Source organism: Herpailurus yagouaroundi, unplaced genomic scaffold, assembly GCF_014898765.1.
Source record: "Herpailurus yagouaroundi ecotype Mexico unplaced genomic scaffold, PumYag 183, whole genome shotgun sequence".
In the NCBI taxonomy this organism is placed as follows: Eukaryota; Metazoa; Chordata; class Mammalia; order Carnivora; family Felidae; genus Herpailurus; species Herpailurus yagouaroundi.
Genome location: NW_024412414.1, coordinates 1,605,583 through 1,622,845, shown reverse-complemented (window position 1 = coordinate 1,622,845; position 17,263 = coordinate 1,605,583). Strand labels below are relative to the sequence as shown.

Genomic DNA, 17,263 nt, shown 5'->3' with positions numbered 1-17,263 from the left:
TTATAGAGAAACAATGGATAAACAAATTGTGGTCTATCCATAAATTGGGATGTTATTCAGCCATAAAAAGTAATGAAGTATAGATTCATGCTACATCATAGATAAATGAACATCATGCTAAGTGAAAGACACTATACACAAAAGGTCACATACTGTGTGATTCCATTTATAGGAAATATCCAAAATTGGTAAGTCCATAGAGATAGAATGTAGACTGGTGGTTGCAAGGGCCTACAGGGAAAGAGGAACAGGGAGAAACTGCTCAATGGGTAAGGGGTTTTACTCTGGACTGATGAAAATGTTTGGAAACTAGAGGTGGTGGTTGTACAACACTGAGAATGTATTAAATGCCACTGACCTGTTCACACTAAAATGATTAAATTTTACGTCCTATGAATTTCACTAAAAATAATTTTTAAAAAACAACAACCAACAAGTCAAGGAGAAATACTTTCTCAAACACAAACTAAGAAAATACATCACCAGCAAACCTGCCCAATAAATATTAAAAGCTTTTCTTTAGTTAGTAAATGATATAGGTTAGAACTTGGATCTACTTAGAGAATGGAAGAGCACTGTTGTAGGAATAAGTGAAGATAAAATAAAATCTTATTATTCCTAATTGATCTAAAAAATAATTGTCTAAATTAATAATAATAACAATGTCCTATGTGATTACAGCATGTGGATAAGTGAATTGAATGACAGCAATGCCACAAGGGACAGGAAGGAGGAATTGGGAACATGGTTATAAGAAACCTATATTACATGTGGAACAGAATAATGTCATTTGAAGGTAGGCTTATATCAGCTTAAAATAATTACTGTAAACTTCTAGGGCAACAACTAAAAACATCTGTAGAGATGTACATTTGATATATTAAGAGAAGAGATAAAAGGGATCAGCTAAATTGCCCAATCAAGACCAAATAAGGCAGGGGCACCAGGATGGCTCAGTCCCTTAAGCCTCTGACTCTTGGTTTTAGCTCAGGTCATGATCTCAAGGGTTGTTGAGCTCAAGCCCTGCATTGGGCTCTGAGCTGACAGTGCGAAGCCTGCTTGGGATTCTGTCTCCCTCTCTTTCTCTGCCCCTCCCTTGCTCTCTCTCTCTCTCTCTCTCTTTCAAAAATGAATAAATAGGGGCACCTGAGTTGGTGCCCCTTAAAAGTTGGTTAAGTGTCCGACTTCGGCTCAAGTCATGATCTCACAGTTCGAATCCCGCATAGGGATCTGTGCTGACAGCTCAGAGCCTGGAGCCTGCTTCAGATTCTGTGTTTCCCTCCCTCCCTCCCTCCCTCTCTCTCTCTCTCTCTCTCTCTCTCTCTCTCTCTCTGCCCCTCCCCTGCTTGTGCTCTGTCTTTCAAAAATAAACGTTAAAAAAAAAGTTAAAAAAATAAACAAACATGATAAAAACCTAGATGAGGCAGAAAAAGATGGCTCTGGCAACAAATAGAAAATAGTTAAACATGGTTGACATTAATGTAAATACAGTATATCCAGAACCACTTTAAATGTGAATGGTCTACACAGACCACTAAAAGACAAAGACTCATTTCGATAGAAAAAGAAGACCCAACTATACATTGTCAACAGGAAACCCTCGACACAGATAGATCAAAAGTAAAGGGATGGAGAAAAGACATCATGCTATCATTAATCAAAAGACAGCTAGAGTAAGTGAATTTAAGTTAAAGACAACGTAGACCTCAGAACAAGGAAAAAAATCACGCATAAAGTGGGGTATTACATGTTGACAAATGGGTCAGTTCCCCACAAATACATAACAATGTTAAATGTGTATGCACCTAACAAGAGAGCATCAAAAGACAGGACTTGTAAAACTGCCAAGGAGAAAGAGAGAAATCAACTATTATAGCTGTAGAGATGTCACTGCTTCCCTGTCAGCACCTGGTAGATTAAGCAGGCAGAAAAATCAATAAGGATATAGTTGACTTGGACAGCACTATCAATCAACCTGATATAACTGACATTTATAAAATAATCCATCTAACAACAGCAGGATACACATTCTTCTCAAGCTTGCAAGGAACATCCAATAATATACATCACATTCTGGGCCATAAAATATACCTTAAGAAAAAATAGGAATCATAAAGTATGTTCTAGGTCACTACTAGACTGATTAAACTAGAAATTAATAAAAAGTTTTTGAAATTCCCAAATATTTAGAAATTAACACACTTCTGGATAACACATAGGTCAAAGTAGCAGCAATAAAAATTTAAAATATTTTGAACTAAATGGAGGTCATAGCAGAGGTCTAGGCCATAGACATCCATTTGGGAGTCACTAGCATAAAATGATATTTAAGCCATGGGTTCAGAGAAAATACAGAGAGGGGAAAGTGGGACCAGAATGCAATCCTGAGGAACGCCAACATTTAGCAGTCTGGCTACATATTATATTCAGTTTTTATAAATTACTTCCTCTAAGTTTTCTGAATATTAATCCTATTAAACAGATAATTAGCTGATTGATCTTAGATATTTCAGAAAAGTGGTTCTAGAAAAGCCTAATATCTTAACATATGTATCTTTATACTTTTATGTATATGTAAAATACTTTAATGTAAAAGATAATGATAATAAAATTAGACATAATTTTCAAGAAACCTATTGGTTGAAAAGTAAATGGAGTAGAGATATGGAGAAAGACGGGTAAAAAAGTAATTTCTTATTTACGATTATATAAAATTTGAGTATCACAACAGTGATAAAAACACAACAGTTTTTATTACATATTTTTAGATGAATAATAGAAACACAAAACTTATATAGTAGTGATATTTCACCTAGCAAACTAAAAAAGATTAAACAGTATATATAGCATAATATACAGTTGAGTGTGTGGGGAAATGGGAACTCTGATATTGGGCTGGTGGGAGTATAAGTTGGCACAACCTCTTTCGAAGGCAGTTTGGCAACAACTGTCAAAATTAGCTGGATACTCAGCTAACATCATACTCAAAGGCAAAAAGCTGAAAGCTTTTCCAATATCAGGAATAAGACTAGGATGCCTACTCTCGCTGCTTTTATTCAACACAGTACTGGAAGTCCTCGCCAGTGCAATTAGCCAAGAAAAATAAGTAAAAGGCATTCAAACTGAAAAGGAAGAGATAAAACCGTCATCACTACTTGCAGATGCCATGACATTATGCACAGAAAATCCTAAAGACTCCACAAAAAAACTGTTAGAACTAATAAACAAATTTGGTAGAGTCGCAAGATACAAAATCAACATATAAAAATCTGTTTTTTTAAAACCTTTTTAATGTTTATTTATATTTGAGAGAGAGAGAGACACGAAGAGACAGAGCGTGTGTGTGAGTGGTGGACTGGCAGAGAGAGACAGATACAGAACCTGAAGCAGACTCCAGGCTCCGAGCTGTCAGCACAGAGCCCTACTCGGGGCTCAGACCCACAAACTGTGAGATCATGACCTGAGCTGAAGTGGGACGCTTAACCGACTGAGCCACCCAGGTACCCCTGTCGTGTTTTTTTTTTAAGTTTATTTTGAGAGAGACAGAGTGCATGTGCATGTGCAAGTGGGGGAGGGGCAGAGAGAGAGTGGGAGAAAGAGAGAATCCCAAGCAGGCGCTGCACGGTCAGCTCAGAGCCCGATGTGGGGCTTGAGCCCACAAACTGTGAGATCATGACCTGAGCTGAACTTGAACGCTTAACCAACTGACTCACCTAGGAGCCCCTGTTGTGTTTCTATACACTGATAACAAGCAATCTTTCAACGTTTATTTATTTTTGGGACAGAGAGAGACAGAGCATGAACGGGGGAGGGGCAGAGAGAGAGGGAGACACAGAATCGGAAACAGGCTCCAGGCTCTGAGCCATCAGCCCAGAGCCCGACGCGGGGCTCGAACTCACGGACCGCGAGATCGTGACCTGGCTGAAGTCGGACGCTTAACCGACTGTGCCACCCAGGCGCCCCAAACAAGCAATCTTAAAGAGAAATTAAGAAAACAATCATTTACAATTACATCAAAAAGAATAAAATAACCTAGAAATAAATTCAACCAAGAAGGTAAAAGATCTGCACACTGAAAACTGTTACGACCTTAATGAAAGAAACTAAAGAAAACACAAATAAATAGAAAGATATTTGGCACTCATAAATTGGAAGAGTTAATATTGTTAAAATGTCTACACTACCCAAAGCAATCTATGGATTCAATACAATTCTTTTCAAAATTCCAATGACATTTTTCACAGAAACAGTACAAAGCAATCCTGAAATTTTTACACAATAACAGAAGACCAATAGCCAAAGCAATCTTGAGAAAAGATTGGAGACATCACGTTCTCTGATTTCAAACTATATTATAAAGCTATAATAATCAAAACAGTATGGTACTGGCATAAAAACAGAAATGCAGATGCATGGAATAGAAGACAGCCCAGAAATAAACCCACACATATATGGTCAATTAATTTATGACAAAGGAGACAAGAATATACCATGGGGAAAGAAAGGACAGCCTCTTCAATAAATGATATTGAGAAAGCTGGAGAGGCACATGCAGAAGAATGAAATGGGACCATTATTTTACAATACACAAAGGTCAACTCAAAATCAACTGAAGGCTTGAATGTAAGACCTGTAACCATAAAATTCCTAGAAGAACACATTAAAAAAAATAGTAAACTCAACATCAGTTCTGGTGATCATTTTTTGGATTTGACACCAAAAGCAAAAATAAACAAATCAAACCACATGGAACTGAAAAGCTTCTGCACAGCAAAAGAAACCGTCAACAAAATGAAAAGACAAACTACTGAATGGGAGAAAATATCCGTAAATTATGTATCTGTTAAGGGGTTAATATTCAAAATACATAAAGAACTAGGGGGCGCTTAGGTGGCTCAGTTGATTAGGTATCTGACTCTTGATCTTGGCTCGGGTCATGATCCAGCAGTTCGTGGGTTAAAGCCCTGTGTTGGGCTCTGTGCTATCAGTGTGTAACCTCCTTGGAATTCTGTCTCTCTCCCTCTCTCCATGCCTCTTGCCCACATTCTCTTTCTCAAAATAAATAAACTTAAAAAAAAAAAACTCAAACACCTCAACAGCAAAAGCAAACTTTAAAAAATGGGCAGAGGATCTGAATAGTTACTTATTTTCCCAAAGACGACAGAAAGTTGGCCAATAGGTATTGAAACAATGCTCAACATCACTCATCATCAAGAAAATGAAAATCAAACCACAATGAGATAACCCCTCACACCAGTCAGAATAGCCAGTATCAAAAAAAAAAAAAAAAAAAAAAAAAAAAGCAGTAACAATTGTTGGCAAAATGTGGAGTAAAGGAACCCTCATGCACTGTTGGTGAGAATATAAACTAGTGCAGCCACTGTGGAAAACTGTAAGGAGGTTCCTCAAAAAAATAAAAATGGAAGTATCATATAATCCAGCAATTCCGCTTCTGGGTATTTATCCAAGGAAAACAAAAATACTCACTCCAAAAAAGATATATGCACCCCAGGGGCACCTTGGTGGCTCCGTCGGTTAAGTGACTGATTTCGGCTCAGGTCATGATCTTGCAGTTCATGAGTTTGAGCCCCATGTTGGGCTCTGTGCTGACAGCTCAGAGCCTGGAGCCTGTTTCAGATTCTGTGTCTCCCTCTCTCTCTGCCCCTCCCCTGCTCAAACTCTGTCTCTCTCTCTCTCTCTCTCTCAAAAAAAGAAGAAACAACATTAAAAAATGCACCCCAAAGTTCACTGCAGCATTATTTACAATAGCCAACATATGGAAACAACCTAAGCGTCTGCTGATGGATGAATGGGTAAAGAAAATGTGGTAAATATGTGTGCATGTATATATGTATGTGTATTTATTTATATACAAATGAATACCTATTCAGCCATAAAAAAGGATGTAATTTTGCCATTTGTGACAACATAGACCCTGAAAGTAGTATGCTAAGTGAAATAACTCAGGCAAAGAAAGACAAATACTGTATGATCTCACTTATGGAATCTTAAAAAACAAAGCAAAACAAAACACACACACACACACACACACACACACACACACACACACACACGCTCAATGGATACAAAGCACAGACTGGTAGTTGCCCAAAGGGGGCAGGGGTGGGCAACAGAGGTCAAAAGGTACAGATTTCCAGTTACAAAGTAAATCATGAAGATGTAATACACATAATGGTGACTATAGTTTACTGAATTGCACACTAGAAAGTTGCTAAGAAACTAAATCTTAAAAGTTTTCAACACAAGAAAAAAATTTCTAACCATGTATGGTGATCATTTCACAATCTACACAAATATCAAATCATTATGTTGTATACCTGAAGCTAATATGATACTATAGGCCAAAAAAAAATTACACACGGACATATCCTTTGTCCCAACAATCCTACACTGAGAAACTGATCTGACGGAAGTATTCTCGCAAGTGTTAAACTGAACAGGTAAAAAGTTATTCATTGCAGCATCCATAGACATCAAGAGAAAGAAGGAGCGGTTTCTACATGGAACTACCTCCAAAAGATGTTAAGAAAAAAGAATATAGGACAGTCTGGACAGAATGTCTACATGAATGAAAAATATGCTGTACATTATTTACACATGTGCTTTTGGTAGAGTGTGTCTGTGAAAGAACAAATAGCAATATGTAACAGTGGTTACCTCATGGGAGAGACCTGGGTGACTTGTGGAAGAGGAAGAAGGGAGGTGTATGGTTTACTCCATACTCTGCTTGGTGTGGTGTGGTTTTGTTACAGCAATGAGTACCTGAGAGGGGCCAGGAGAACATCACAGTGAGAAAGGAGATGTCTGATGGCTGTGGACAAAGAAAGGGCAGAGAACAAGTACTGGCGTTCCAGAAGGGATGTGTAGGAATAAAGAGGTGGTAGAAGAGAGAAGTAGGGAAGCAGGTGCTATAAGGGCCCAAGTAAAGATTTCACACTCTAAAAAATATACATGAACAGGCGCACCTGTTTATAAGGAAATTTGCAGAGGCGCCTGGGTGGCTCAGTCAGTTAAGCATCCGACTTTGGCTCAGGTCATGATCTTGAGGTCTGGGAGTTCTAGCCTCGTGTCGGGCTCTGTGCTGACAGCTCAGAACCTAGAGCCTGCTTCAGATACTCTGTCTCCCTCTCTCTCTGTCCCTCACCTGCTCGTGCTCTGTCTCTCTCTCTCTCAAAAATTAAATAAACATTAAAAAAAATCATAAGGAAATTTGCAAACCACTGGCCTGGAAAGACTGCATCATGATGAAAACCTGTGAGATTTACTGAGAAGTCACCTTGCAATTGGATGGGTTCGATTATGCCTCATTCTCAGACAAGTGGGTGCCCTCCTATGGCTCTTACCTCCTTCTCTCCTTCCACAGTCCCCACCCTAGACCTCTGTATCCTCAAAACAATAGCTTTTAACTCTAGCCACAAGGCTACTGCCCCCACTCTGAGGACTGCCACTCTTCCCACTTGGCCCCAAAGCCCCGTTGCAGCCATTAGGATGACAGGATACTGACAGACACAAGTCTATGTTCCAGATCACCTTCTGCTGGCCTGCATAACCAGGTATGTTGGCCACATTATCATTATTAAAAACAGTAACATAAATCCTGGAATGGGAGAAAACAGTTATAAATAATTCACAACAGAGGTGTGTTGTTTCTATTCTCGAATGATTCAAAAAAATATACGTACATTTACTCAGAATGTTATAGCAAACAATTGGTTAAATTGGGGATATATACATACAGGATTTCCATGTACTATTTTCTGTGTTTGGAATTATATAAAAATAAACCTTAAGAAAAATTATAAGTCATTTGCTAACATTGATATTTGCTTCCTATAAGTTTACAAGCATTATCTCACCTAATCCTTTTAAAATCCCATTAAACAGGTACTATTATTGTTGTCATTTTCTAGCTATAGAGGTTACAGAAACTTTCTTCAGAGTCACACAGCTGAGAGGAGATAAAATTTGATCCTAAGTCTGTTCCATTCAGAGCCAAAGATCCTAAATGTGACCTAGGTCTATCACCCTTACTGTATAATTTTTTCCTCTTAACCTTATCACAGAAGCCACCATTTGGGTTCCAAGCATTGTTATTCATGAAAACATCATAGCACTTATTCTCTTCCCAGGCCTCAGGGCATTGGAAATTCATGACTGAAGTCAGAGCTAGAAATGAAAACTTTATCAAAACCATTACCACCAACATCAAGAACCCAGAAATCATTCTATAACCTTAGTTTTCCTTAAAACACAAAACAAACAAAAAACAACAACAAAACCCTAAACCTTGAAATAGTTCAGTTGCACTTGTCCATTTTATTGACAGTTCATGATGAAAAGATTTTCAAGTATATTTACCATACGTAGAACTCATGCCTAAGAGTTATCCTCCCCAGAGAGACTAAAAGCTCAACACTAAGCATCTATTCTATAGGACTTCTGTTCAAGGGACCTTGCTACAATCCAGCCAGGACAGCAGTGTCACCACAGGCCAAGGACCAGGGCATGGGCTTAGCCCCTCTGTATGGAATGGGATGGTAGGATAGCCCTTGGGAAGAGATTCTTCTCATACCAATATGGGCGGAAATGTGCACTCTCTCAGTATATACACTAGCTACTGACAGTCTCTTGGGGAACTTTCTGTGTTCTCATCTGCCCTAAGGTGGTTGTGAGCCCATTATGTACAGGCCATGGTTGAATGCAATTAGCTCCTTTCCCAGTTAGGGGCAGTTACATAGGCAGAATCCTAATATCTACTACATAAAACTATACAAGACCCATTTTCAAGTCATAATGAGCAAAACAAAAGAGAAAAAATAATTTGGCTATGAAGTTCCTAATTCTGAGGAACAGTAAAACCTCTAATGTTGGGCCCATTACTTCTGAATTTCCAAACACTCAGATATGTGTTCCTTACTGGTGTGAGGTTAAAATGACTTATATGAGATTCAGTGTTTATGATAAAATATTATACAATACAGACATAATGGGAATATAATCTTTAACTTCTTTCATTTACTTATTAGAACTCTTCTATGCTTACTTTATAACAGATAGTCCATAAAATCACTTTTTAGAATGGGTAAACATTATAGAAATTATGTAGTTATGGTATCATATTGTTCACTTATACCAACTTTGGAATAAACTGTAAATTGAAAGCAATCCTTTTACTCATTCACTCAAATTACCTGTATGCCCTGATAGTCTTTCAAATTTGTGTTATGTAACTAATGTTTCTTCTGCCATTCATCTTTGTTCATGTTTTTTGGTTTGGCCTTATGATTCAGCTTGCTGAGGTAACTATGAGTCTTTAATCTGTGTCATCAATATATTATCTCTTCTTCTTGGCTTGTTGATTAAGATTTCAATACACATATCTTCCCTTTGTTCAATGGGCCAGAGGCAGCTTCAGAGCCCTGGGGAAGACTAAACTTCCCATAAGTGAATATCAATTAGTAACAATAACACTAGTAATAATGGTTATTGTAATAGATAATTAGTACATACTGAACATCAGTATGTGCTAATCACTGTTCTAAGCACTTTACAAGCAATATCCCATTGATTGATTCCTCACAATAACCTTATGAAGTACTACTATCACATACATTTTCTAAACTAAAAAAGCAAGGCACTAAAAAGTTAACTTTCAAGGTGAAAATAGCTAGAAAGTGGGGCACTGAACTTGACTCCAAGTGGGGGCCCATACACTTAACTACTAGGATATACTGCCTCTCAATGTGGATGCACATAAGTAATAAAATGGTACTACATCCCAAGAATTTGAGACAGTTTAGACTTTTGCATTAAAAGTAGTAAGTTAGTTCAATCAATGTAAACTTTTCTTTTTTTCTTTTATAAGAATAAATGAGGTTGTACTATACTTGAGGCCCAAGAAGCACAACTCCTTAGTGAAATTCAAAGGCAGGTTTGTTCTAGAAAGGATTCAGAAGGCAGGTCTGCCTTTGGGCAGGTGGCTGGAACCAAGTGGGACTGGTGCAAGTACCTGAATGCGCTGAGGTGAGGCTACCGCAGAGTCGGTGGAGATTATCTGGATGCGCGGGGAGGGGCTGGTCATCCCTGGAGATTCCGGCCGAGAGGTCTGTGTCCGTGGTACCTGTGGGCAAGAAATGGGCTGGATCACAAGGGGGCTTACAAAAATGTCCGGTGGTAGCTGAGGACCATGCCTCTTGCTTTCACTGTGGCTTTGAGTAATACACTTGAGTAGTTTTGGTATTTGGACCCAGAATGACAAAGAAACCAATAAGATACTGCCACAGGATGGCCATAAGAAAATACAATCTTAAAAGAGTTATTTCTTTTTTTTTTTTTTTTAATTTTTTTTCAACGTTTATTTATTTTTGGGACAGAGAGAGACAGAGCATGAACGGGAGAGGGGCAGAGAGAGAGGGAGACACAGAATCGGAAACAGGCTCCAGGTTCTGAGCCATCAGCCCAGAGCCTGACGCGGGGCTCGAACTCACGGACCACGAGATTGTGACCTGGCTGAAGTCGGACGCTTAACCGACTGCGCCACCCAGGCGCCCCTTAAAAGAGTTATTTCTAATGTTGAAAATGCAAAAACCAACCAACCAACCCCTCCCCAAATAACCCCCCACAAAAACACAGGAATTTTCAAATCTGCTCATATAACTTTCATAAAAGAAAGTACCAAAGTAACTTTTTAGAAATGGTATTTGAATGTTTTCACTGTCCCCAAAACCAGCTGTAAAACACTCCTTTAAGATGACAGTTTCCAGAAGAAAGGCTCTCACAAACACCATAGAGGATGGCAAAAAAACCCCAGCAGTACGCTGAAAACTTCTGGGATCAGTACTTGTGAAAGAGTCCTGGCAATATCCAGCCCCGCTGGGATGGGGCTGGGAAAAGCCCATCAGTTATACAAAGGTCTGGAATTTCATCAACACCTACCAAAAGGCAAGTTTAAGGTTCTGAGTGGTCACCTGGGCACCTGAAGTGGGCAGATGCTTTTCCTTGAATAAAAGCACATCCTGAACCAATGCTTTACAAACTCTTCCAAAAAACAGAAGAGGGAACACTCCTCAAATTCATTCTATGACCAAAACTAGGCAAAGACATCACAAGAAAAGAAAACTACAGGCCAATATTCCTTATGAGTATAGATGTAACAATCCTGAACAAAACACTAGCAAAGTGAATCCAGAGGCATATAAAAAAATCATATACCATGACTAAGTGGGATTTACCCCCAAAATGCATGATCGGTTCACCATATTAATTAAACAATGTAATACACTATATTAACAGAGAACAAAAGCCTCATCATCTCACACAGAAAAACCATCCAACAAAATCCAAATCCAATGCCATTTCATGATAAAAACATTCAACAAACTAGAAACTAGTAAGTTCTCAATCTGATAGAGTATCTATAAAATACTCACAGATTAACAGAATGGTGAAAGACTGACAGCTTTGTTCCTAAGATCAGGAACTAGACAAAGATGTCTGCTTTTGCCACGTGAACTCAACATTGTACTGCAGGTTCTAGCCAGAGCAATTAGGGAAGATAAAGAAAGAAAAGCATCCAGACTTGGAAACAAAGAAGGAATACTATTTCTATTTACAGAGAATATGATCATGACATGACATGATCATAGAGAAAGTCCTAAAAAAACAAAAAACAAAAAAACAAAAAACTATTAGAACTAGTAAATGAGTCCCAAGGTTGGAAGATACAAGATCAATATATAAAAATCAACTGTATTTCTATACAAGAGCAAGGAACAACCAGAAAATGAAATTAAGGAAGTATTCCCACCTCCAGAGCATTAAAAACAGGAATAAATACATCAAAAGAAGTGTAACACTTATACACTGAAAACTGTACACATCATTGAAAGAAATTTAAGAAGGCCTAAACAAATGTAAAGACATCTGTGTTCATGGGTCAGAAGATTAATACTGTTAAGCTCTTAATACTACTCAAACCGATCTACAGGTTCAGTGACTTGCAGGGGCTACAAAGGCCTTAAAGTCCTGGATTATTTCTCCCCACTCCTCTATTTTTCTGTTTTTCCTCTTTTGGGATCCAAGTTTTCAACAACAAAAAAATCACAAGGCATAAAAAGAAACTGGAAAATATGGGCTATCTAAAAGAAAAAAATAAATCAACAGAAATGATTGCTGAAAAATCTCTGATGTCAGGTCTACTAGACAAAGACTTTAAAAACAACTATCTGAAAGTTACTCAAAAAACTAAAGGAAGATGGGCAGTAGCCAGAACCCAAAAGGCATTAAAAAAACAAAAACAAAAACAAAAATCCTAAAGAGAAACCAAAAATAAACTCTGGAGCTGAAAAGTAAAAGAACTGAAGTGAAAAACTCACTAGTGGGATTCAAAATCAGATTTGATCAAGCAGAATAATTAAAAACCTTGAAGACAGAACAATGGAAATTAGAGTCTGAAAAGCAAAACAAAACAACAAAAACATTGAAGACAGCTGACTAGTGTTACGGAGCCTACAGGCCATCAAGTAGACCAACATATGCACTGTGGGAGTCCATGAGGAGGAGAGAGAGAGAAAGGGGCAGAGAGAATATTTGAAGAAATAATGCCAGAAAACTCCCCAAATCTGAAGAAAGACATGAATATAAATACCTAAGCAGTTCAATGAATTCTATATAAGAGGACCTCAAAGACATTATAATCAAACTTTCAAAAGACAAAGACAAAGAATGCTAAAAGCAGCAAGAGAAAAGTAACTCACATACAAGGGAACAATTATGTTACTTGCGGATTTCTCACTTTTGAAAACTGTGGAGGTTGGGGCGCCTAGGTGGCTCAATCGGTTGAGCGTCCGACTTTGGCTCAGGTCATGATCTCACGGTTTGTGAGTTCGAGCCCCGTGTTGGGCTCTGTGCTGACAGCTCTGAGCCTGGAGCCTGCTTTGGATTCTGTGTCTCCCTCTCTCTCTGCCCCTCCCCCACTCATACTAGCTCTCACTCTCTCTCTCTCTCTCTCTCTCTCAGAAATAAACATTAAAAAAAAAAAACTGTAGAGGTCAGAAGATAGTGGGCTGATATATTCCAAGTGTTCAAAGAAAAAAACTATCAACCAAGAATCTTATACCTGGAAAAACTGTCCTTCAAAAGTGAGGGAGAAATTAAGACATTTCCAGATAAACAAAAGCTGAGAGAGTTCATGATCAGTAGACCCACCCTGCAAGAAATGCTCAAGGGAGTCCTGCACAGTGAAATGAAAGGTCATTAGACACTAATCTGAAGCTACCTGGAGAAATAAAGATCTCAAGAAAGGTAAATACATGGGTAACTATAAAAGCTAGTATTATTGTAACAATGGCTTATAATGTATTTTTTGTTTCCTACGTGATTTAAAAGAGTAACATGTTTAAAGAAAAAAAACTGGGGCGCCTGGGTGGCTCAGTCGGTTAAGTGTCTGACTTCGGCTCAGGTCATGATCTCACGGTCCGTGCGTTTGAGCCCCACGTCGGGCTCTGTGCTGACCGCTCAGAGCCTGGAGCCTGTTTCAGATTCTGTGTCTCCCTCTCTCTCTGATCCTCCCCTGTTCATGCTCTGTCTCTCTCTGTCTCAAAAATAAATAAACGTTAAAAAAATTTAAAAAAAAAATAAAGAAAAAAAACTATTAGTGTAAAAGCTTGTATTATTGTAAGTTTGGTTAGGAACTCCAAATCTTGTTTTCTACATAATGCATTTAAAATAATTATTAGTTTATGTTTTGGAACACATAATATACAAAGATGTAATTTTGTGACATGAACCAAAAGGGATAAGAACAGAGCTCAAAGGAGGAAAGTTTTTGTATATCACTGAAGTTAAGCTGGTATAAATTCAAACTAGAGTGAATGGATGTTAAATATAATTACCATGGCAACCACAAAGAAAATAGCTATAAAATATACAAAAGGAAATGAAAAAGGATTTTAAACATCTTACTACACACAAAAAAAATCAATTGAATACAAAAGATAGGAATGTAAGAAATGGGGAACAAAAAAAGCTTTATAAGGCATACAAAAAAACAAATAACAAAATGACATATAAGTCCCTCCTTATCGTAATTCTCTAAATGCAAATACATTAAACTTTCCATTCGAAAGAGAGATTGGCAGAATGTATAGAAACTCATGTTCCAACTATATGCTATCTACAAGAAACTCATTTTAGAACCAAGACAGAAATAGAACCAAATGACACAAATACCTAGAAAATGAAAGGAAGGAGAAAGATATTCCATACAAATAGTAACCAAAAGAACCACAGGTGGCTGTACTAATATCAAACAAAATAAACTAAATTTTAAAAGGTTACAAGAGACAAAGAAGGACACTATACATTAACAAAAGGTTTCAATGTAGCAAGAAGATGTAACAATTACATTTACACATCTAATAACAGACCACAAAAATATGTGAAGAAAAAACTGACAGAATTTAAGGGAGAAATAGTTCTGCAATAATGGCTGGAGACTTTGAGGTACCTTGGGCTTGGTCAGTCAAGTATCTCACTTCAGCTCAGGTCATGGCCAGTTAAGCATCTGACTTCGGCTCAGGTCACAATCTCGTGGTTTGTGAGTTTGAGTCCAGCATTAGGCTTCATGTTGACAGTGCAGAGTCGGCTTAGGATTCTCTCTCTCTCTCCTCCTCTCCTTGCCCCTACCCCACTTGTACTCTTTCTCTCTTAAAATAATAAATAAACTTTATAAAAAAAAAATAGTTGGAGACTTCAATACCCCAATCTGAATAATGCATAGAACAGACAGACATAGTATATGCAAAGAAATAGAGAACTTAATACAACAAACCAACCACACACTATACAGAACACTTTACCCAGAAACAACAAATACTCAGAAAAATTTCTCAGGTACACACGGGACATTCTCTAGGACAGACCAGGTGAGGTCACAAGCTAAGCTTCAACAGATTTTAAAAGACAGGTAACATACAAGGTATCTTCTCTGACCATAAGGGAATAAAGTTAGAAATCATCAACAGAGTGAACCAAGAAATGTCCCAAACATGTGGAAGTTAAACAATACATTCTTGGTGTTGGATCAAAGAGGAAATTATAACAGAAATTAGAAAAAGCTTACAGATGGATGAAAACAAACAAAACATTTATAGGACAATGTGAAAGCAGTGTTAAGGGGTAAATTTATGAACTATAAATGTTTTGATTAAAAAACCAGAAAGATTTCAAGTGAACAATGTAACTTTATAACTTATAGAACTAGAAAAAGAATAAACTGAACCAAAGCTAGCCGGAGACAGGAAATAATAAAGATTATCACAGAGATAAAAGAAATACAGAAAAATAGAGAAAAATCAGTTAAAACAAAAGTTGGTTCTTTGAAAAGATCAACAAAATTGACTAATCTGTAGCTAGATGGACTAAAGGAAAAAAAAAAGAGAAAAGACTGCGATTACTAAAATCAGAAATGAAAGTGAAGACATTACTATCAATTCTATAGAACCATAAGGATTATAAGAGAATATTAAGAACAGCTCTATGCCAACAAAATTGTTGGCATCAGATGGACAAAGGCCTAGAAACACAAAACCTACCATGACTAAATCATGAAGAAATATAAAATATGAATAGATCTATAACTATGAAGGAGACTGAACCAATTATCAAAAATTTCCCCACAAAGAAAATCCCTGGACCTGATGGCTCACTGGTGATTTCTACCAAACCTTTAAAGAAAAACTAGTATTAAGCCTTCTCAAACTTTCCCCAAACACTGAACAGGAACACTTCCTAACTCCTTCTATGAGGCTAGCATTACCCTGATACCAAAGCCAGACAAAGACACTACAAGAAAACTACAGACCAGTATCTCTTATGAACTGATACAAAAATCCTCAACAAAATATTAGCAAACAGAACTCAGCAGCATACTAAAATGATTAAACACCTTGACATGAAATGGGATTTATTCCTGTAACACAAGGTTCAAAATACAAAATCAATGTGACATACCATGTTAGCAGAATTAAAGCGGGGGTGGGGGAGAATCACACAATCACCTCAATAGCTGGAGAAAAAGTATTTCATGATAAAAACACTCAACAAACTAGGAACACAAGAAAACTATCTCCACATAATAAAACTATATGAAAAACTCACAGTGAATATCATACTCAATGGTGAAAGATATGAAAGTTTTTCCTTAAGATAAGGAACAAAGCAAGGATGCCTGCTTTTACCACTTCCACTCAATCTAGTACTAGAAGTTCTAGCCAGAGCAATTAGGCAAGAAAAGGAAAGAAAAGGCATCCAAATCGTAAATAAGAAGTAAAAAATAATCTGTTGGCAAATGATATGATCAAGCATTCCCCATCAAGAAAAAGTCTGTTAGAAAAAGTCTGTTAGAGTTTTGGTTGAATCTATTGTTACCCTGTGAGTTAATTCTACCAATTTCAGATATATGGAATTCTTAACTGATTGAATAATATGCTAATTTTCTGGTTTAGATACTCACTTTACCTGTAAAACATTGTAAAGCAATCAACATAATATGAGTACCACAGACTATGGAATCAGACAGAGCTGGGCTCTGAAACATGTACTATCACCCTAAGCAAGCAACCTAAACCCTCTAAACTTCAGTTTCCTGAAATTTAACATGGATATATTGTTACTACTTTATGAGACTGATGAGAGGGACAATGAATGTTAAGTATTAATCCCATTCAACACTTAGTAGCTATTAACACTATCACAAACTTCCTGAAAATTTCTCTAAAATCTGAGTTATAGTGTATAAATATTAATGTCACATGTGATAAAGTGTACTAGTGAGCCTCTCCTTGACCAGAAAATTATTTTTGTTCTTCTTATTAAAAAGTATTAAATTCTACCTCATATCATCTACAGAAAAAAAATTTTTTTAAATGTTTATTCATTTTTGAGAGACAGAGAGAGACACAGCATGAGTGGGGGAGGGGCAGAGAAAGAGGGAGACACAGAATCCGAAGCAGGCCCCAGGCTCTGAGCTGTCAGCACAGAGCCTGATGTGGGGCTCGAACTCACAGACCACGAGATCATGACCTGAGCTGAAGTTAGACACTTAACTGAGCCACCCAGGTACCCCTACAAAAAAAAAATTTTTTTATAAATTTTTTTTAAACATTTATTTTTGAGACAGAGAGAGAGAGAGGGAGAGAGAGACAGAGCATGAGTGGGGGAGGGGCGGGGGGGGGGGGGGGGG

At 37.5% G+C, this 17,263-nt stretch overlaps 1 protein-coding gene across 2 annotated transcripts in view; it reads right to left on the bottom strand.

Annotated features, from left to right (window-relative positions):
* Nucleotides 1-17,263, bottom strand: part of NR2C2 (nuclear receptor subfamily 2 group C member 2) — a 99,872-nt gene that overhangs the window by 38,385 nt on the left and 44,224 nt on the right. For both annotated transcript variants that reach the window (XM_040491892.1, XM_040491893.1), the window contains one exon: nt 10,031-10,141. In XM_040491892.1, the coding sequence (XP_040347826.1) occupies nt 10,031-10,141 (111 nt within the window). The remainder of the gene's footprint in view (nt 1-10,030; nt 10,142-17,263) is intronic.